General features: G+C 33.1%; 1 protein-coding gene across 1 annotated transcript in view; it reads right to left on the bottom strand.

Annotated features, from left to right (window-relative positions):
• Window positions 1–1,177: 1,177 nt before the first annotated feature.
• LOC117779549 (ran-binding protein 16) overlaps window positions 1,178–24,122 on the bottom strand; it is a 161,591-nt gene continuing 138,646 nt past the window's right edge. Inside the window, exons 16-17 of the mRNA XM_034615785.1 lie at window positions 12,467–12,537; window positions 1,178–1,632 (exon numbers count right to left, since the gene is read on the bottom strand). Of these exons, the coding sequence (XP_034471676.1) occupies window positions 1,583–1,632; window positions 12,467–12,537 (121 nt within the window). The 3' untranslated portion in view covers window positions 1,178–1,582. The remainder of the gene's footprint in view (window positions 1,633–12,466; window positions 12,538–24,122) is intronic.

A 24,122-nucleotide genomic window follows, 5' to 3' on the forward strand; every position in this document is an offset into this window, starting at 1 on the left:
TTTTTCAAAAAGTCGTAGAACAAACATTTCTAGCTTTTCGAAAAAGAAGGAAACATACAAACAAACAAATAAACAAACAAACAAGCAAATAAACAAACAAAAATTTTAGGTCCCATTAGCTGCAATCATTTTTATTTTGTTCCTCCCACTTACACGACTCATGAAAAAGCAAAAGTTTTAGTATGCCATTTTGTAAGTTAGGACTAAACCTTTCGATCGGTATACATATATGTATCTCGATCTGATCGGACAGTCGTAGCTAATTTTAAAATTAGCTGTATATATTGCTAGTCGCCATTTGCACCCTTTGTGCTGCTTTCGTCACTAGCGCGGACTGCCGTCCTCATTGATTTTCTATAAATATATAATATGTAATTAAAATATTTTCTCAATTTGATGAACTTATTATAATTAGAATGTTTTATTTCTTGTCTTTGCACATTAGTATGATAAAATAAAAATACAATTTAAACAATTTTATTTGTTTTTTTTTTTTTTTAATAATTTATCAATGCACAATTTTACGGACCGTAGATTTAACAAGATTTAAATATAATTGCATTTATTTAAAATTTTTCTGCAGTTACGAGAAAAAAATTACTTTTGGGTTATATGGGATGTAAATGAGGGTGTAGTCGGATCGGTCTGTTTTTGTGGTTTTTTTTTTTTTTAATTTAATGAGCATTAAATATGTCAACTTACATCGCTCTTACTATGTCTGTTAAGTTTAAGCGAAAATTTACGCTATTCCGGTCAGTGTTCAGTGTAAGCTACGCGTTGCAATCGACGGCCATAATTTGTCAAATGCCCAAGTACAACAAACGCGGCAATCTCTTCCTTGTCCATTTTGACGCCACTGTCAACTAGTGACGTCGTTTATCGGCTTGCATAAACAGAAATTGGTTTAGCAGGTTAGGAATTATTGCCGTCAACACAAAAACTGTCTCTTACTCAAAATTATGTTAACGGTCGCACACCACTGCATAGCGTCGGCTCCAGCTACGTCTGAGATAAATTTCGGCAATACTATGCCGCCATTTTGACGACGCTTGCAATTTTTTTGCTAGTTGCAGAAAGTTTTGGTTTTGCTTTTCCAACAGAACACGAAACGGCGCGTCAAAGACTGTTGGTCGAGAGTTAGATCCCACTACAGTTAGAACTTTTTCCTTCCATTTGATTTCTTGGTTAGACTTAAATAGCGAGTCTCAGCGTACGTGTAAAATCCATCAATTTCACAATTTTACAACGACCGCACAGATTCTTAATGTTTATTTCTCTCTTTTTCTCAACCTATCACTGAGCCACACTGATGACAGCATATGCTGTCGTCCCACTCTTTTAGTTTTGTACAATATCAAAAGGATCTTGCCTTTTGAACCACTAATCAATTCGTTGCAAAACTTGAGCGAACAATTGAAATAATTAAACTTTCTACGACAAATATGATTATTCATACATCTCATAATTTTGTATAAAGTAGTTACTTATTTATAGACAATGAATAATTATAATATGTATTAAATTGTGTTATGACAGTTTTTTGACAGGTAACACCAGTAGATACAAGCAAACAATTTGACATTTATACCGATATCGAGTAATTTGTTTCCGTGTAGACCTGGTATGAATTATCTGAAAATAATCGAAATAATGAAATATTTTTATTAATTACAGATTTTGAGTGTAAATATGTTAAGAATCCCTCAATTAATTGTTCACTATTATATTAATGTAGGTATTCCTGAGAGCGATTCTGATTTGGTTTCGTTACGGATTTGATTTTGCCGATCAGCTGTTTACAGCTGCTCCATACAAAATGTGAGGGCTGCCAGGCAAATTAAAAAAAAATTATACGGATAGTGTGGTAGCCCTAAGTGATTTCACGAAATCAGGTCTGAGGCTGATTTCGTTTTGATTTCATTTCGATAATATGTGAGACAGTGCAGTTCGATAACATTATTTGACCACACTTGGCGTTTGCTTAAATTTTTGTGGTGATCACTGCGGACGGCAGTTCGCGTTAGTGACGAAAGCATCACGAAGGGTGAGAAAGGCGACTTACAATATATACAGCTAAGTTGGAAAATTTGCTATGATTGTCCGATCAGATCGAGTTATATACCGATCGAAAGGTTTAGTCCTAACCTACAAAATGGCTTACTAAAACTTTTTCTAATTCACCGGGTCATCATCGCAGCTTATGAAGCCGTTGGGGCTTTTTGGTAAAATTTTTTATTTTTTAAAAATATATTTTTTATCAAAAATACGCGTCGATTGATACCTCGATGACCCAAATCCGACAACTGGTTCAAAGGATAACTAAATTGAAAATTTTTAGTGGTCATCTCAAAATGAAATGAAAAAGTCAGTATGTTTGTCTGTTTGAATCAAAGCGCTAAAAAAGCTTAGATGTAATGATGGAGATTTATTCCTTTTCAAGAATCTAGAAATGTTTGCTCTACGACTTTTTGAAAAAACCGCTAGTTTAGCGGGAAAACGCTAAGTCCCCGTAAAATTGAATGCCAATTTTAATTTTAATTTAATTAATTTATATTTATATTTAAAATTTTTATATCAAACTGAATTTTGTTCGTCACAAAGTTGGATATCAGAAATTTTGGGGCTAGAAATGGCTTTCGTCACTAGACTTTTACCTCGTGTAGAGGTTTTTGTTGTGGGACTTTAATTTGGAGAATGTCAAAAGTTTCTTGCATTTCAAGAATGAATAATTTAATAACTATATTTTTAATGCTGAATAATTGCTAAAAATGTCCCTGATGGATATGAGAGCTAAGAAAGGGCTGCGAGAATTGAAGCTAATTCCCGAAAATTGCTTAAAAAGACGCAGATAATAAAGGAGCTGTTTATGTGTAAAACTGCAGCTTAATCATTATAAACAAATAGTATTATTCTAATTATACTATTCTGCAACCAAATTGTTAGTAAAAAGTCTTAGAAAAACAGATTTCACACTTTCATTTGTCAATTTGTGTTTCCCTCAATTTTTTTAAATTCTCGAAGTCGAAATCAAATCAGTGTGCAAAAAAGGGTCGTTCCTGAAACTGATCCAGATATGCTTAGGCCAAATCAAAATCAAATCTGAACCAGTTTCAGATTTGCTTAAACCAAATTAAAATCAAATCTGAAATAGTTTAGGAATCCCACTAATAACTATTATGTTACTAAGTATTATGGTGTTCCTTATTTTTCAATTTCAAAATGTCATTTGTCTCACCCCTCAAAAAAAGTTACATTCGATATTAAGATAAGTCACATGCCGAAAAAGTACTGTAAGCTTAAGTAATCCGATTTTGACCAAATTTACAAATATACAATCTGTGAGTTTGGTTCAGATATCCCTGAAACAGCAGAACTTTTACACCGAATTTGCTCCACTTGCAGGTCGAATTTTTTTTAAACCGTATTTTTTCGCGATAAAATCGTTTCAGCTACAATGATCAGTCAGAGCTAGAAACTTTTAGGTCGTCAGAGGCACGTGAAGGACTTAAATCAGAGACATGCAGGGGTGCTACAGAAATCACTTCCGCTTGAATTTTACTTCAATTTTATTTCGCTGTGCCACAGAGCAATCCCCGAAATAATTTTGTGCGCAACGAATAAGCGCTCAATCCACTGGCATACAAAGCTGCCACTTAGTCCGATTCAGATTTTTGATGTCAAGGTCAGCGATATCATATTTTTCAGTCAGATTTTTAAAAATATATACAAAACCACTTCTGTTTTCTTGAAATTAAGCAATAAAAAAATATCTTTTGAGGTAAAACAAGTTTTACTGCAAAATTCTTTTACTTATTGTGCAATTTGTTAAAACATTTGAGGGCAGTTGTACGTCTGACAGGTGGCATCACCTTAAAATCGTCAACGACGTTTTTAATTATCTTCCGCCGTAGCTCTTTGATGCCCAACTGTCTCGCTAGTGACAAATTTATTTATTTTGATGAAAACAATTTAAATTTGTTTTGTTTTGAATTTAGTTTTTATTGCTGCACGATGAGATGCCAGACTGTTGGTAGACAGTTGCTAGAGTTGTCGAGTAACTTTAATTGTTTGTCGCGCAAAAAGTTAAATGTTTAAATTTTTTAGCTATACAATATCAATTGCAATTAAATAAATTAAATTATATAATTAAAATAAGAAAACAATTGAAAACCCATTGTTCTGCAATGATAAACTTAAAAAATATTATAAAAAAATCGTTGGGTAATTTAAATTGAAATTCGTTAAGAAATTCGAGATGGGCGACGTCTTCAGCGTGAGCTAAATCCAATATCTTTTAGATCTGAAGAATATGGAAGAGGCAGAACCCGATGATACAGTTCGATCGGAAGCCGATTCCTTTCGCTTTGAACAGGTGTAAAAGCTCGTCAAGTCCTCTCTTCTTTATTTTTTATTATGTTCATGTTCGATTTTATCATTTTTATGCTTATTCTTATCTCCCAAATTTTTTTTAACTTTAGCTTGAAGTAAATTCTCCCTTAAATTACATACAAATGTCTAGCTAATTTATGGTGTGTGGGTGTCAACTTATGGTTGGCTTACATAGGGGCACGGAGAGTAATATTTGACAGCTACATTGGCAAGGAGCAATTTGAACACAAATGATGTGACATAAAATTCAAGTGGCACAAAAATGTGTCACTTTCAATGTGAACACCGGGGTTATTCCGTGCCTCATATTTTTTGTGACAGAGGTTGGCACGGATTTGACAGAACATAGTGTGACAGCTGTTTTAGTTGAACCAGCTCAAATGAACCCTTTTTTCCGGTGCCAAGCATATAGAGCAAGTTGGTTCTTTTGGGACACTGTGGCACGACCAATTACACTAGGCAACAAATTTAAACTTTTTGGCTATTACAAGAACTAAACCCACTTTTTTTTTTGTTAGATATGGGGCCCCAAACGACGAAAAACATTTTTTTTTCTATGGTGAGAATTTTTTTTAGAATTTTTAAATTTGGCTTTTATTTTTTAATACTTTTTTTTAGAGGTGCGCCCACATTTGTCATCATTACTCGAGAATGCCAAAATTTATTTTTAAAAGCTTTACTTTTACTGAAAGCTTATGAATATGTCTAAATTTTATTAATAAAAAGCTTAAGATTTAAACCAGTAGTTAAAGAGATATTAATTCTTGAATTAAGAAAATAATGTTTTTTTTTAGCTTGTTTCTTAGTTATTTTTACTTTAATATTCGAGGAAAAGTATGATTCATTAAAATCGATGGAGAGAGATATAATATTATTTTGTGTCCAGGCATGTTTTTGTCGACTTTGATGACTTCCTTGTGGAGCGGCATGACCTTTAGTATGAACATTTATTGTGATTTTTTAGATATCTTAACCAATTGGTGTACATTTTATAGTTTTTAAATTAACGTGATCTTAAAATTTATTCCATAGAGAAGCAAAAGTAATGTTGGATGAATATTTTTTAATTGACAATTTTAATTGGACTAACAAAAATGAAGGAATGCTAATCAGGGTATTAAGCAAGCAAAGGAGACGACGTAACATATTTCACATCAATGCTCAAAGTATGGCCAAGAAGATCGATGAATTTATGTATATATTAGAAGATTCAAAACTAGATATTAATTGAGTTTCCGAAACTTGGCTTACGTACAGTGTTAGTAATATGTCAGTGTCTTGTGTAGGATTCAATCTATTCGTTCCGATTGTGAGGGCCACGGAGGAGGAGTAGCGATTTATGTGAGGAACAACATTAAATGCAAGATAATATGCAAACAGCCTGTAGACAGTGTAATAGAATATTTATTCCTGAGTCTTGAACACAGGAATGCCTCAAATAAAATCCTTATTGGCTGCGCATACAGACCAAATACAAACACTGACTATTCAGGCTTTATTAACATGTTGTGTGACATTTCAATGAGTTATAGAAATATGGTCTTGGCTGGAGATCTCAACAGTAATATGTTGAACGAGCGTTATCTCGTAGATGAAATGAACTCTCTAGGTTTGACTCTTGTCAATACAACAGAGCCAACACATTTTTTAAGCACCTGTGATACCCTACTTGAAGTATTTTTTGTTTTTTTTTGTTTTTTTTTTTTTTTATTATTATTAAGTGTAGAACCTGTACAACATAAAATGTACCTTAACAACACATGGATGGAACATTAAAAAATAGACCAAACCTCATAGTTCAGTATGAGGATTCTTTGTATTTTTTGTTAGTGATAAAAGTAAATCGATTCTCTTTGACCAATTCTCAGTACCTGTATTCTCAAAACATGACCACCGTTGACTTTAAACTTGAACTCTTCAACCGCAAAATTCTAGTATTGCTGGACAGTTTTGTTCCAGAACAAAAAAAAAAAAACATTAAACCTACCCAACAAGTATGGTTTAATGATCACATAAAAAGTCTTATATAAGCTAGAGATGAGCCATATACAAAATGGAAGCGGTATAAATCAACAAACCATAGTTTACAATATAAACGATTAAGAGCGCGAGTCAGATCAGAAATTGCAGCCTCCAAACGTTCTTACTATTTAGAAAAATACAATAGCGTGATATCCTCTTCTCAAAAATAAAAGGAAATTAAACAATTGGGTATACGAAAATATAAAAATGAGTCTATAAGTGCAGAGGTAGATTTGAATGAATTAAATCATAAATTTGTTGACTTGACAATCCCAGAGCGTGATGTAAATGCGTACCTGGGACCTGTACCCAATATTAACTGTAATAGTAGTTTTAGTTCTGCTTGTGTAAGTCAGTTTGACGTCTTTGAAGCGATCTGTAAAGTCAAATCAAATGATGTAGACCTAGAGAAAATTTAACCCAAGTTTTTAAAGATACTGTTGCCGAAAATAATATCCTATATAACACACATTTTTAATACAGCTCTTACAGTGTCGATTTTCCCTAGTGAATGGAAATTAGCTAAAATTATCCCTATCTCTAAAGGGAAAGTCGAATTTAGACCTGTGTCGATATTGCCATTTTTATGAAAGGCCTTTGAGAAGATCATGGGAGGACAGATTTCAAGCTATTTATCAACGCACGCGCTCTTAAACGATAAACAATCTGGTTTCGGAAAAAACAAAAGCTGTAAATCGGCAGTTTGTAAAGTAGTCGAGAATATACGGTGTAAAATGGATGACAGCTTTGTCCCTCTAATTACGTTTCTCGATTTTAGTAAGGCTTTTGATACCGTAAATCATCAGATACTGTGTTCCAAACCTAATAGTCTGTTCAAGTTTAGTGTAAGTGCAACAAATTTAAACCATTTGTATATTTGTGATCGTCGTCAGGTTGTAGTTACGTCGTCCAGTTCATCGTCCTTATTGTCAGTTAATCGTGGTGTCCCCCAAGATTCGCTTCTAGGCCCATTATTGTTTTCCATGTATATTAATGATCTTGCTTGTTATTTGACGAATTGCGATTTTCATATGTATGCAGATTACATGCAGTTGTATGTTAGTTGTAGGTTAAAATGAATGGTGTGGAAATAAACCTTGCCAAATCGAAATGGCTTGTCATATTCAAGAAGTTGATAAAGAATAATTTACCAAGACTTATGATTGACAGCACACCCATTGTCTTTTGTGTTAAGAGAGGCAGACACATAACCTCCTATGCAAACAAAACTTTTAAAATGAGCATTTTGGCATTCCTGAGATTTAGGGTTTTTGATTTTTGTACATTAAATACTCATAACAAAAGAAACTGCATATCTCCTCAATAAATTTAAATTCGTCGCTTCTAGACGGACCAGAAATCTTGTCTCCTTACGAATTAACCTAGCAGGATCCCAGAAACACTTCTATGTTTATGCTGTTCGACTGTCGAACGACCTACCACAATCACTAAAAGCAATCGAAAACATAACACATTTTAGTGCCACGCTTACAACACACCTTCAATTAATTAACTATAACTAGATTTATAAATGTTAATTTTCAGAGTTTAAGTAAAAATACATTTTTAAGGGAGTATTAAGAAATTTATACAGATATAGGAAATATAACTTAGTAACTATGTGAATAGCTTTAATATTGTCACAATTTTTTTATTTTTTTATGTATAAATAGTTGTAGCATCCTTAAAGACAACATTCAACATAGTGAATAGTGCGATAATTTATAAGAAATTTTAATACTTGTAGCACTAGGAAACAAATAAATACAATTAATAATATCATTGTAAAATTTTTAATAATTAGGACATTTGTGAGTTTGGACAACATGATAGTTCGGACACCAAATTTTTAGTTATGAAATATTGTGTAACCCGGGCACTACACAAATTTGTTGTTTCTGAAATCCGATCACATTAACGTGTTTGTTTGTAAGAAAAGAATAAAAGTAGAATAAGTATGTGCAAGGGAATCCATTTCAACTGCAGTGATAATAACTACGTGTCGTTATATGTAACATTCGGGTCATTTAGCAGGTTTCATAATCGGTTATCACTTCTTTACTCCTGATGGATCAGTTATCAGTACCTGCTAAATGCCATGATGGCCTCTTGTTCAAATCAGCTTTCTACGATTTTTCACCGTTCGTACAAACCCATCATACTATTAGAAATAAATTTGACACTTTCTGTAGTTGGAAATTTCCTGCCGAATGCAAGAAGTAGAAACAAATTTATATAATACTAGGGGGATCCGCTCCATACTCGAGGAGATGAGCCCTTCTTATATTTTTCTTTAATAAACTTCTTTAACGCAAAAATAAATTACTGTACTATATTAATTATTCGGACACTTATTACTATAATTCGAGCAACCTGAATATTCGGACAGTCAATGTTTATCTTTAAAATATTCTGTAACCTGAGCACCACAAAATTTTGTTTATTTCGCAATCCGATCACATAAACATGTTTGTATGTAAGAAAAGAATCAAAACAGGAAAAATATGTGCAAATGGAGGCATTTCAGCTGCTGTTTCTTTAATTTACGAGCAAAGGGTCGTTATTTCTAACATTGGGTTTATTCAGCAGGTTTTTCAATCAGTAATCCCGATTTTACTTCTGATAGATCAGTAATCAGAACCTGCTAAATAACATGAGACATCAGACTAATACCTGCTAGATTTAAGAGGAAAATTCGAGGTTGGCGTGCAAAACCTAATCTGAGTTTGGTTAAGATACCGCAAAAATCAAAAAAGTTGTTCAGACGAAAGGTTAATTTGAGCCCGACTGTTCCTATGGGAGCTATATGATAAAGTCTTCCAATGTTGACCAAATTTGGTCATATACAGCTATATGATATACTTATCCGATTTTTACTAAATTTGGAAACGATGTAAAATAGTAACATATAGTACAAAAAATATATTCTGTAAGTTTTGTTGAAATATCATAAAAACAAAAAAGTTTTTCATAGGTTAAATTTGAACCCGATTGTTCCTATGACAACTATATGACAAAGTAATCCGAATTGGCTAAATTTGGTCAGTGTATTACAGGCATACATTGGCTCACAGTTTATTTTTGGGAAAACTCAAAGAAAATATATTTTGTGGCCTCCATTTTGTTTAATAGATTTTTGCCCATCCCTCCAAGAGTACGGTTTTAAGCGCATTTTTGTTGAAAATTGTCATTTTTAAATAGTCAGATCCAAAATTTGTAAAAAAAATTCTTGATTATATTGAGATCAGGTGCCTGGACTAGTGGACTCATCACATGAGAGCAGTTTCAGATTAACCGGGACTGCACAATGCCCGCATTATGTTTTGGATCACTGTGCTGGTAGAACTTAAAAGTACTCCGTGTGCCCAGATTTTCAACCATTTGGAGCAAATTATCCTTTAATAATTGAAGGTGCATATTCTTATACATTATGCCATCAATAAAAACCAGGTTTCCAACGCCTAAGCCCGCAATTGTAGCCCAAACCATTGTGCTCCCACCGGCATGCCATTTTCGTTTTTTTTTTTTTGCCACAAAATTTGATATCAGAAAGTTTGAGGCGAAAAACTGCTTTTGTCACTAGACTTTTACCACGTGTAGGGGTTTTTTTGTGGGATATCAGAAATGCTTGCAATTGCTTTTGCTTTTGACATTGTTACTTTTTCATTAATGCAGGCAGATAGTAAAATATATAAATTAAGTTGTTGAATTTCTTTCATATTAAAAAAAATTATTATACCCTGAGCCCATTGAAAATAGAAAAAAAGGGTATAATGTGTTTGGCAGAATGTATGTAACAGGCAGAAGGAGGGGTGGCAGACCCCATAAAGTATATATATTCTTGATCAGGATCAACAGTCGAGTCGATTGAGTCATGTCCGTCTGTCTGTCCGCCTGTTTGAAAGCGTCGATTTCAGAGACCATAAGAGCTGGAGACTTCAAACTTGGTGTGTATGTTCCTGGATACCAAAGGCAGATCAAGATTGTTTTTATACCCTGTGCCCATTAAAAATATGGACAAAAAAGGGTATAATGTTTATTTTTGGATCGGACCACTATATCATATAGCTGCCATAGAAACGATACATCGAAAAATAAGTTTTTAGTATGAAAAAGTTTTTTGTTTATTAATATATCAGAACCAAACTGATAGAATATGCATCTGGGCTTCATCGAAAATGAAGTTTTGGTGTAGAAAATTTTTTTTTTTTGAGTTATGCATCTGGGCTGGTATTATACATCCTGAGCAAGTTTGGTTAAAATCGATCCACTATATCATATAGCTGCAATAGAGACGCTCAAACAAAAATGTAGTCTTAGTATGAGATATCTTGACCAAACTGATAGAATATGCATTTAACTTGGTTTTGTCCATTCTGGTCGAAGCACGTTCAAATCGGGCGACTATATTATATAGCTGTCATAAAACCGATTGGTCACAAATAAACTTTTAGTATGAAAAAGTTTTTTGTATTTTGAGATATCTTATGTTAACTGTTAAAATATGCATTTAAGTTGGTTTTTTACATTCTGACCAAATGTGGTTTAACTTGGTTCCATATATCATATAATTGCCATAGGAACAATTGGTTGAAAATCAACTTTTATATAAGAGTACAGGGGCTCAGGGTATCCTACTGTCGAGCGTGCTCGACTGTAGCCGCACCTCACCGTGAGCGAAGCGAGCAGGGGGCTGAGCCCCCTTGTTTAGCTTACATTTTGGCGATTTCTGACAAAACGGCACTAACGATTTTTATTATTATTATTTATTTGAGTATGTAGTAGTACGTAACATTTTTGCATTTTTTAGTATATAAAACATATATTTTGGCTCAGGGGTTTGGAAGATATTACCTGTTAACTGTTTCTATCGGTCGAAAATCACGTTTTAGTACGAAAAACTTTTTGGTTTTATGGGATATCTAAACCAAACTAATACAATATGCATTAAACTTGGTTTTATATATCCTGACCAAACTTGGTTCAAATTGGACCACTATATCATATAGCTGTCATAGGACCAATCGGTCAATATTAAGTCTTCGTATGAAAAACTTTTTGTTTTACGAGATATCGAACCCAAACTAATATAATATGCATTTAAGTTAGACTTATACATCCTGACCACAGCTGGTCCTAATCGAACCACTATATCATATAGCTGCCAGAGGACCGATCGGGCGAAATCCAAGTCTTAGTATGAAAAACATTTTTTTTCATAGTAAATACGGGGTCTCCGACAGTAGAGTATGCTCGACTGTAGCAATGCAAGCGAAGCGAAAGAAATTCAACAATTTAATTTATATATTTTACTATTTGCCTGCATTAATGATAAAGTTACAATGTAAAAGGAAAAGCAATTTAAAAAATTTCTGATATCCCACAAAAAAAAACGTCTACACGAGGTAAAATTCTAGTGAGAAAAGCAACAATAATTGGCATTCGGCACTGCGCAAAAAGTAATTTTTATGTACAAAGAAGCTCACCCTGTTTGCTCACAGTGCATAATGGCAATTTTCGTTATTTTTTTTATTAATTTATATTTTTATTTAAAATTTTTATAGTAAACTGAATTTTGTTCGTCACAAAAGTGGATATTAAAAATTTTGGGGGTAGAAATTGCTTTAGTCACTAGACTTTTACCACGTATTATTTTTTAAGTATTAAGAGAGGATAGCAACAACAAGGCAAGAGAGCTGACAGCTTTGAGTTGCAAAAATAACCAGTGTTGCCAGACAGTTTTGTTTTGTTTTGAGTAAATTTAATATAAATTAGTAAAAAAAAAAACATGAAAATTGGCATTTGTTTTACATAAAACTTTACTTTGTTCGTCACAAAATTAGATATCAGAAATTTTGGGGCTGGAATATGCTTTCGTCAATAGACTTTTACCTCGTGTAGAGGTTTTTTTTTGTGTAAGTATTATACCGATTATATTGATTTCAAAAAGCGAATTGGATAACTAAAATTCGGATAACCAACAATATCGCTATTCGAATTTAGAAAACCCATATCCCTTACTCAAGATCGTGGAAAAATGCTTATTATAAATTACCTGTAGAATACGACGTCGATTTTGGTAGGTTAACTACATCTCGTCGAAACGTGGAAAGATTCTGTGTAAACCTAGGAAGAAAATCAGAATGCAAGGTTAGTAACGTTAATTCTTTACTTTACCAATTTCTTAACATAACACATAGCAAATGCTCGGGTTTCGGCTGCGACGCGTACGGTCATAAAAGTGTTCATTTTACTATGGTTTATGACTTCAGAAGCGTCTTGTACACAGTGTGCAAAAGTAAAGTTGGTTTTGATGCGTTTTGATTTTTACCACATAATAAGCGTTCGACTTGCAAATAAAATTAATTAGAACTTTTTTTAGCGTATAATTGTTTTGGTTTGTTAAAACCAACAACAATCACACAGATTTTACGTCGCGACGCACAGAGTCATAAATGTGTTCATTTTGTTGTAGATGTTGTTGTAGTGCTCACGATTGCAAATTCCTTGCCCACCGCTGGTATAATTGAATCAAAAGGAGTAAAAAGATAAATTTACTAAGAACAGAAATTTACACAGTAAATTAAAAAAAAAAGAATTTATAAAGAATTTGCCGGAAAACGAGTCCGCAACAAAATTGAAAAAAATTTAAAATGATAGAGGCTCAACGTGCTCAGCCACTCTTGTTCTTATGCGTTCAACGTCCCAAATGGCCATGTTGTTGTTTTAGTACTCAATTACAAAGTAAAAGAAATGTTAACATTACATTTATATATAAGCACTGAATTTTAATGTAAAATGAAAATGAATTGAAACATTAATAAATAAAGAGTCTTTTGCCCACGGCTGGACTCGAACCCACGAGCACTGTCCGACTCCGCGACTCAGTACACTGCCCCACGGAAGCCCACGTCTGAATGGACGCCAATTTGTTATATACGTTAATACAATTTTTTTTTTTCCAGTTATTCAACGCGCCATCATCGAATCAAACAGCAAAATTAATTATTTTAATATCTTCGCTATTTACTGTCCGATCACGACTAAAAATTTCAAATTTAATTATCTTTTGAACTAGTTGTCGGATTTGGGTGATCGAGGTACAGATTGACGCATATTTTTGATAAAAGTTTTTAAAAATAAAAAGGCCCCAACGGCTCCATTAGCTGCAATAATTTAAATTTTGCCCCTCCTACTTACAACCCCATTATTTCATGATTTAGGTGAGTATGCAAAAGTATGCCATTTTGTTAGTTAGGACTAAACCTTTTGATCGGCATATAACTTGATCGGATCGGACAGTGGTAGCAAATTTTCCACTTAGCTGTATATATTGATCCCACAAAAAAAACCTCTACACGAGGTAAAAGTCTAGTGACGAAAGCAATTTCTAGCCCCAAAATTTCAGATATCCAATTTTGTGACGAACAAAATTCAGTTTAATCTAAAAATGTTAAATAAAAATATAAATTAATAAAAAAAAAGCGAAAAGTGGCATTGTGCACTGTGAGTAAAAAGGGTGAGCTTCTTTGTACATAAAAATTACTCTTTGCGCAGTGCCGAATGCCAATTTTCGCTTTTTTTTTCTTATAAATTTATATTTATTTTAGGTACGCCTAAACGCCCTCAAACACACCTTTCCAATGATATATACAACATATCTGTAGCTTTTATGGTTTAGAAACTGTTAAGGTTTCCATTTTATAGCGTTTTCCCGCTAAACTAGCGGTTTTTTCAAAAAGTCGTAGAACAAACATTTCTAGATTTTCGAAAAGGAATAAATCCCATCATTACATTTAAGCTTCTTTAGCGATTTGATGCAAACAGACAAACAAAGAAACTAACTTTTCATTTCATTTTGAGAAGTCCACTTTAATTTTAAAATTTATTTATCTTTTGAACCAGTTATCGGATTTGGGTGATTGAAGTATCAATCGACGCTTATTTTTAAGTAGAATTTAAAAAAAAATTATCAAAAGGCCCCAACAGCCCCATTAGCTGCAATCATTTAAATTTTTCCCCTCCAACTTACACCCCCGTATCTCATGACCCAGTTGATTACAAAAAGTTTTAGTATACCATTTTGTAAGTTAAGACTAAACCTTTCGATCGGTATATAATTCGATCTGATCGGACAGTCGTAGCAAATTTTCCAACTAAGGTGTATATATTGTTAGTCGCCTTTCGCACCCTTCGTGATGCTTTCGTCACTAACGCGAGCTGCCGTCCGCAGTGATATGAAATAATTTAATATATTTCGACATAGAAAAAAAGTTTTGTTGACTTAACTTATAAACTTTGGTATATTCTCTACCATATTCTCAAATATCTTTTTTGGAATTCGATTCCACTCCACTTGTACACGGCTCTAAAGATCGTCCTTGGCGGATGGGGTTTAATCATACTGACCAAGTCGTTGCTCAACATTTGACCAAAAATTTTCTATCGAATCGGGCTTGGGACATTGTGCTGACTATTCTATCAATCTAAAATTTTACATTTGAAGCCATTTTTTAACAGTTTTTGCTATGCACACCATGTCGCCACCTAGCTAAAAAGGTAAAAATGTTTCAAAACAATCACATTTCTTGACAGATATTTGAGAATATGGTTGAGAATATATTAGAGTTTATAAATTAAGTCAACAAAACTTTTTTTTCTATGTCGAAATAATTTAAATTTAATTTAAAGTGCAAAATTGAGTACATGCGAGTTGTATTGGTTTTTTATTTTCCACTCCTTTTTAGTAACTTTTTTATGTTTGCTATTTACTATAATTTCTTACAAATAATATAATCATTTTTTGCCTGTTGCTTTTATAGTTTTGTTATTGTAGATGTCGAAAGACAAAGTTTGGGAACTTGTACTCATTTTTGCTCCCCACTGTATATATTCGGATATTGTCGATCAAACGTTCAGCAGCGTTGCATGAGAGAACTCAAGCTTACCTGCAAATTGAAAGTACCGAAAAGGCCGCAAAAAGCATTGCAAACATTAAATAATAGACACTTTCTACTTTATTTTAACATCTGTAATATAGATCGCAGAAACCAGCAGAAAGTTAGTTTTTAGTCCACAGAGCACGAGTATTGAATTTAATTAATTTTTAATTCTTAGATAAAGTCTTTACTTTGATTATGTTGAACTAAAATTTTGTTTTATTTCAATTCAATTTTCGACTTTATGCCAAATATTTTGCAATTTGGACCAGTGTGCAGTGACTTATAGGCGTAGGTCAAATGCATGCTCCGCAGCACTCAAAAAGAGGAATTGATCTTGGAACTATGGTTTGTTGACGAGATCATCTTAGAATTGACCGAAAATTACGAATTTGGATTACCATTTCCACTAATCAGGTTTTAAACCGTAATCAAAACTGTAACCTTTAACCGGTTTAAGTTAAAAACCTTAACTTAACACTTACCGAATCAATAGTTTTTATTATATCAAAATTATTCAAACCGAAATAGCTGATCAGTAATCAATTCGTTTATAATTTGATTTGAAATTTAAATATTGATCTTAATGGATAGATCTTTTTGAAATCAAAGAATATTTGTTTATAGATTATTGTTTTTTTTTTTAACATCTTTACAAATAAATTTTTTTTTCCGAAATCATATCGGTACTTGAATCCGAATTATAAGAAACAAACCATTATCCATTACGAAACCGATATACAAAGCTTTTGCGTAAAAGATAGCCAAAATACAAACATAACCAAAACCCTAACTGAAACCGATATAAGTTTTTATCTGATACCCCGCTTTTAATAAATTTTAGTTCATTTTAAAATAATTAAACATTGTATTGATGGACCAGTACGTCCCAGTAGCACATGCGATACATGTGATACATGCTCAGGTCTCATGATACACAAAATTTGGTATCATGATCAGAGAACTGCAACGGGTATGAAATGTTCGAACATTGACTCGAACTCGTTGTGATTTTTTCGCTTTGGTTAAGCGACAGGAGCGGACCGTTCGAGCTGAGTGCTCGGTTCGAACGCTCAGTTCAAACACATTGCCCGTTTGTGTTCCTGACCGTTTGTGTTCGTTTGTTTTTGTTCAATCACGAGTACTGACTTGATTTGATGCTTACCCATTTTGTTCAAACGATCAGATCGGTAATGGTACACGAGGCTCGAACCTGTTTTGGGTATTCGAACCGGTATGGGTATTCGAACCGGTATGGGTATGGGTATGCGAACGGGTGTCGGCTTTTGGGTATGCAATCAGGTATGGGTATGGGTATGCGAACAAGTGTCGGCTTTTGGGTATGCAATCAGGTTTGGGTATGGGTATGAGTATGGGTATCGGTTTTGGGTATCTAAATGGATATGGGTATAAGTATGGGTATGGGTATGCGTATGGCTGTGCGCATGGTTGCCTGCGTTTGGTTATGCAGGCTTGCAAGCGTATGCATACGCGAATGTTTTTTTTTTGTACTCTTGTTAGTAAGTATGTAATAAAATTATTATTGAATGGCAAAATAAATTGTATGACAAAGAAATAATATTTTAAAATATATGAATTATTTTATTTTGAAAATAATAAAAAACGTGTTAATAATAATAAATATTATTTTTGCATTTTAAAAATGAACTTATGCTTTAAACATTTTACTGACTGCATTTTTTAAGTAAATTAAACGAAAGAAACTAATTATTATTAACTTATTTCTAGAAGTTAATTTTAAGGTATATTTAAAATTATTGACGAAACTATAGTTGTAAATTTTATTTACCTAACCCTAAAAGTTATACTTATTTAAGCAAAAAGTAAAAATTTATATTTTCTTACACCTGTACCATACATACTATTTCTTTTTTATATACATTTTAGTGTTGAGGTAAACACCGCGCGTGCTCGCTATTGTGCGCTCTGTCGCACACTTGTTAAACACAGGCACTCAAGCTCATACCTATACCCATACCCATACCCATTCAGATACCCAAAACCGATACCCATGCTCATACCCATACCCAAACCTGATTGCATACCCAAAAGCCGACACTAGTTCGCATACCCATACCTGATTGCATACCCAAAAGCCGACACCCGTTCGCATACCCATACCCATACCGGCTCGAATACCCAAAACCGACACATGTTTGCATACCCATACCCATACATACCCAAGTTCGAAGCATACCCAAACCAAAACGTGGCTTGGGTATCGTCATAAACGAACCTCAATCGAGTTGAGTAGCTCGTAAGAAAAAAATCACGCTAGTTACGTATAACCCCACTTCCCTTCCCACGTATGTCCAAAACCCAATTTCGTCTTTACCACCTCTTAATAATAAAGTACAAGAATTGCTTAACTTATTAAATGCCAAATAAGCAATATATTAAAGTAATACAGTAAACAGGAAATGAACAGGTCGACGATCTGGCACATGCCAACCAAAATAAGTTCTAAAGAAATATAAAATCCAAATAAGCAATATAACACAGTAAACTGGAAATGCATAGTTCATCGATCTTTATTAAATTCAGGCTAACTAAAGGCCAACGATCTTACACATGTCAACCAGAATAGTTCATAAGAAAACCTAATAAGCACTTCTGTAAAAAAAAAAAAAAAAATTATCAATAAAGAAAAGTTAGTTGATATTTGCTCACCAAACCCGCTTGACGTATTTTATTTATAACTAATTTATTTTTTTTAAAACCTCGCAACTTCTTTTACAAAATTGGCGCAGCCGGTAGGATCCTTTTTAATTAAAGAGGGTCCAGTGATTATTCAAATCAAACTTAACGCGAAGTGAAAAAATAAAAACTTTTTGTAATTAAAAAAAAAAAAAAAACAACAAAAAGTCAGCGTACAAAAGCGAACTAAAAATCAGTCCGCTAAGTGAACGTGGTGCAGTGCATATTTTAGTCAAGCAGCGCAACACCAATAAATCCAACTAAAAATCAGTAGATTAATGCTTGTATAGTAAATCAAAATCAAATCGATTTAGACAACGCTAAGAAATAAATCAACTCAACCTGGATAGAAGAAAGCAGCGAAAGACCGCTTCATACGACAACGGCAGATAGGCTCACGATAACGGCCAGATGCCTCAAGACCTGTTGGAACAACTGGCCATAAGGGAAAGACAGCTGGAGCAACTGCAACAAGCGTATGTACAGCTTCAAGGAAATGGAAACAACACAGCGCAACAAGAACGGTTGTTCAAAAACATCAATCGCTTGGCGACCTTTACGGGAACGGGGGAAATCTCCATCAACTCCTTCTTCAATAGCGTGGAGTACCTACTACAAACGATAGAGGACCCACAACTTAAGAGAGAAGCCACTAGGACAATATTCTACAGGACGATTCAGGGACAAGCAAAGGATGCGGTGATAAATAAACATGAGCCAGACAACTGGGACCTGATCAAAGCCACCCTGAAGTTGCGATACAGACCAGACAAAGAGCCTCATCAAATCTACAAAAGGATCTGTGACCTGAGAGTGAATTCGGTGAGCGAGCTTGAAGTAGAAATTCAAAATATTTAAAATAAAACTGACGAATTAATTGTATATCATATGAATGATAATTTTATAGACTAAAGTAATGTCGAAAGTTTACTAGTTAACACAGCCAAAGAAATGACCCAAGGCACGTTACTAGACAAGATCTACGAAGTAAGAGATTTGAGCAATATATGAAAGATAATGATGCAACGCAGATATGAGAATAGTTGCATTAGGTATCATTATAGAAAAGTTAGACCCAATCAAAAAAATTATAGGAACAACAATATAATCAGCAAAACAACACAACGCGAAATGCACAACAAAGCAAGAATAACCAACAACAATATAATCAGCAAAACAACACAATGCAAAATGCACAACAAAACAATAATAACCAACAACAACATTATCAGAGCAACAACTCAGGACAGGTTAGACAGAATAATACCCCTCAGAGTTTTAGAGGCAAATATTCCGGACAAAGTAGGCAGTACCAAAATAATCAGAATTATCAGCAAACAGGATCACATCAATCCAGGCAGAATAGGCCAGCGAATGTGGTACCTATGGAGGTTGATAACATAGAATCCAACCAATACCAAAACAATACTGAGCAAAACCGATACGAAAACGACAACTACAACAGTGATTTCAATGACTCCAACGAAGAACACGGTAGCAATCAAATGAAAAACTATCAACAGGCAGAATTCAACAATACCGTTTTTTTTTACGAAGCCGCCTCGGAAGGGTTACCGCTAAAGTAGCAGTAAAAACTTAGAGAATTTGAAACTCGATCACTTAAATGAAAAAGAAGTCAGAGAAATTAAAGCCATTGTATAACGATTTAATAAACTATTTTTTAAAGAGGGAGACCAACTAACTAGTACGACTGAAATTGAACACGAAATACGGACCTCTACAGAGGACCAGTTAAACTTAAAACTCTATAGATATCCACCACAACACGAGGAGGAAGTCAGGAAACAAATAAAAGAAATTGAAGAACAGGGTATAATTAGAAAGAGCAATTCAAGATATTCCAGCCCACTTATAGTAATCCCAAAGAATATCGACAATTCAGGAAAGAAAAAGTTTAGAATAGTAATAGACTACAGGAAATTAAATGAAATCACTATTGATGACAAATTTCCTATTCCGAACATTAATTCAATTCTGGATAAACTGGGAAGAGCTCAATACTTCACTACAATAGATTTAGCCAAAGCCTATCATCAGATTTTAGTAAGAGAAGAAGACAGAAAAAAAACGGCATTCGTAACGCCACATTGGCTATACGAGTTTATAAGAATGCCATTTTGGTTAAAAAATGCCCCTGCAACTTTTCATAGACTTATGAATGAAATACTTAGGGATCATATTAATAAGAAATGCGTCGTGTATCTAGATGATATACTTATTTTCAGCACCTCATTAAAAGAACACATTCAAGCTATCAACGAAATATTCCAGATATTAGAGAAGATAAACTTAAAAATACAGGTTGACAAGTGCAATTTCATGAAAAAGGAAACTGAATTTCTAGGACACATCCTTACAAAAGAGGGCATTAAGCCAAATAAAAATAAGATTGCAATCATAGAAAAATTATTGTTACCACGAACAGAGAAGCAAATAAAAAACTTTTTAGGTATAACAGGTTATTATAGAAAATTTATAAAAGATTATGCTAAAGTAGCACAGCCAATAACCAAGTATTTGAAAAAAAATGTTAAAATAAATTTAAAAGACCCCACCTATGTCGAAGCACTTGAAAATTTAAAACATTTAATCAGCTCTCACCCAATTTTAAGGTATCCCAATTTCGAAAAAAATTTACATTAACCACAAATGCATCAAATTATGCAATTGGATCTGTTTTGTCTCAAGACGGTCATCCGATCTGCTTTGCATCAAGAACACTGAACAATCATGAAAAAAATTACTCAGCAACAGACAAAGAATTTCTAGCAATACTATGGAGCGTAAATTATTTCAGACCATACCTTTACGGTAATAAATTCAAAATATTAACCGACCACCAGCCAATAAAATTCTTAAATTCAAAACATAATGGTAAAGATATTTCACCTAGACACCAGAGATGGTTATTAAAATTAGGAATATATTAATTCGAGATAGATTACTTGAAAAGAAAAGAGAACAGAGTAGCAGATTTTCTTAGTAGATTGGAAGACAGCGACTATACGAACAAAACCGAAAACGAAAGAGACAATGAATACAACGATAATATTTCAGAAATAAACTTGATAGCAAACATTGAAGATAATCTGTCAAGATCAACAAATAACAAATATAAAACACAAATTATTATTACTGACAGTAAAACAGACGAGTATAAAACAATTCATGACTTTCCAACAATGGAGGATATTTTTAGGAGATATATACACAAAGGAAAAGTCGGAATCTATTCAGAATTATCGTACAAGAAAAATTAATAGAAATGTTTTTAGACAATAAACAATTAGAATTCATAAAATGCACATTTAGAGCTCAAGATATTGAACATGAAACAGAAGCAGTAAGACAAATTTCGTTTTATCATGTAAGAATTCAAGAATTCAGGAAACATATAACCAATTGAAAAACAAAATTTACTTTCCAAAATTGTTAGAGTTGGTGTTATAAATCAATGCGATTTTTGTAAAGAAATAAAATATGATAGAAACCCTATTAAAAACAAATTCAGTAAAACGGAAACCCCATCAGATAAAAATCAGATAATACACTTGGATACATATGTAATGAAAAATACACATTTTTTAACGATTAAAGATAAATGTACAAAGTTCGCAGCAGTATACCCATTAAATGATAGAAATCATATCACTATAGTAGAACAATTGGAGAAACATTTTACGAAAATTGGTAAACCGGGTAAAATAATATCTGACAACGAATTTGATTCATTCAGAATTAAAGAATTACTAAGACAAGAAGGGATAGAATTACACTTAACAAAACCTAATAGTCACACTGGCAATTCAGATGTAGAAAGACTACACAATTCACTAGCAGAAAAGTTTGGAATTACATATAAAACGGAAGTTGCGAATATGTTAGTAAAGCAAATTATGCAGAGAGCAGTGAGAAATTACAACGAAAGATATCATTCCTCAATCAAATGTACCCCTAGCGAAGCCCACAACAATAACATAGAATTGACAAAGATAAAAGAAAATATAGATAGCGCTAAACAAAATATGTTAGAAAAGCACAACAGTAACAGGGAACATTATGAGGAAAACGTAAAAAGGGTTTTATAAAGAACTATAAGGCAGTCAGACACAAAGACGCTCCGAAATTCAAAAAAGCAAATCTCAGTAATATTGACCCAATAAATATTAAACGACCTTATAAATTTACAGAAAGTACTAACGACAACAATGTTAATGACGGTAATACTGATGACGGTGGCGATAACAACAATATCGGGAACACTAACGACTCAAGAAATACTTGATCAGGACGGGTATGCGCAAATAGAAATTAAAAACCAAGAGATAATCATTACAACGGATGTAGTTGTACACATAATAAATCTATAAGATATTGATAATATTTTAAATGAAATAGAAAAGAATATACAAATGACGAACAAGGACAACAGACATATACTACAAGCGGAACTGACGGAAACAAAAAACCAAGTTATATACCCTATATGGTAGCCACAATCGCAATAGAAGAGGATTAGTTAATGTAGTTGGTAGTTCAGCTAAATGGTTATTCGGAACAATGGACGAGGAAGACAGGAAAGAAGTTGAGAAGCATATCTCAACGTTTAGAGAAAACATGCAGGCAACAGATGAAGCATAAAATAGGCAAATTTACATAAATACGTATTTCAACGATACAATAAAATACATTGAACAAATAGATAAATCAGATAGAGATGCAATAGAGAGACAATTGAATGCAATTAGCAAATTCAAAAATAACAGATATCAGGAGAACTTATATTATGACCAACAGATAAAAATCCAGTTAATAAAAAATAAGATTGAACATTTGCAGGATAACGTTGCTTGTGCTAGATACACTATATTACACCCCATCATATTAACGGAGCACGATATTAAAACATACAATATCAATTATAACAAACTAAACCATATCAAGTTAGCTACAGCTATGTTCAAAGATAATCTTTTAGTCTTCGCAATAGAAATACCAAAAAACTTTATAACAGTAAAAATACAACAGATAATACCGGTGCCTAATGAAGAAAACTTTGAAATAGATCAGGAATCAGAATTGATATTTAAATATAAAAATTCAACATACATCTATAAAACAAATAAAAGTTAAAAGAAATGCGAAAAAGTAAACATTGTATATTTAAGAAAAATTGCAAAAATAAATAAAATGCAAATATTAGAACTAGATGAAGAAACCATAGTAGTTAAGAACGCAAATAATTAAACTTTATATCAAAATTGTAACAACAAAGAAATTAAAAAGGAAAAAAATATGCTTATACACTTTACAAATTGTACGATAGCCATATGCATAATGCAGCCATACTTTTGTCAATAGTTATATTAATTGCTTACATTGTTTTAAAACACAAGAAAAATAAAATTCAGCTCAATAACAAGAGAATTTAGGAGAATTCTTATCCAAAGGGGGGAGAAGTTACGTATAACCCCACTTCACTTCCCACGTATGTCCAAAACCCAATTTCGTCTTTACCACCTCTTAATAATAAAGTACAAGAATTGCTTAACTTATTAAATGCTAAATAGGCAATATATTAAAGTAATACAGTAAACAGGAAATGAACAGGTCGACGATCTGGCACATGCCAACAAAAATAAGTTCTAAAGAAATATAAAATCCAAATAAGCAATATAACACAGTAAACAGGAAATGCATAGTTCATCGATCGTTATTAAATTCAGGCTAACTAAAGGCCAACGATCTTACACATGTCAACCAGAATAGTTCATAAGAAAACCTAATAAGCACTTCTGTAAATTAAGTTGTCTTTAAAAAATTATCAATAAAGAAAAGTTAGTTGATATTTGCCCACCAAACCCGCTTGACGTATTTTATTTATAACTAATTTTTTTTTTTAAAACCTCGCAACTCCTTTTACAAAATTCGGTCGATACTCGATCGTAAACAGAGAGGCGCGGAATGTGATCGAACACGTTGCGCCCAAGCCGCTAAGTTGATTTGGTTGAACTTTTTGCACACATGACCGAT

This window comes from Drosophila innubila, chromosome X (assembly GCF_004354385.1).
Source record: "Drosophila innubila isolate TH190305 chromosome X, UK_Dinn_1.0, whole genome shotgun sequence".
NCBI classification, from domain to species: domain Eukaryota; kingdom Metazoa; phylum Arthropoda; class Insecta; order Diptera; family Drosophilidae; genus Drosophila; species Drosophila innubila.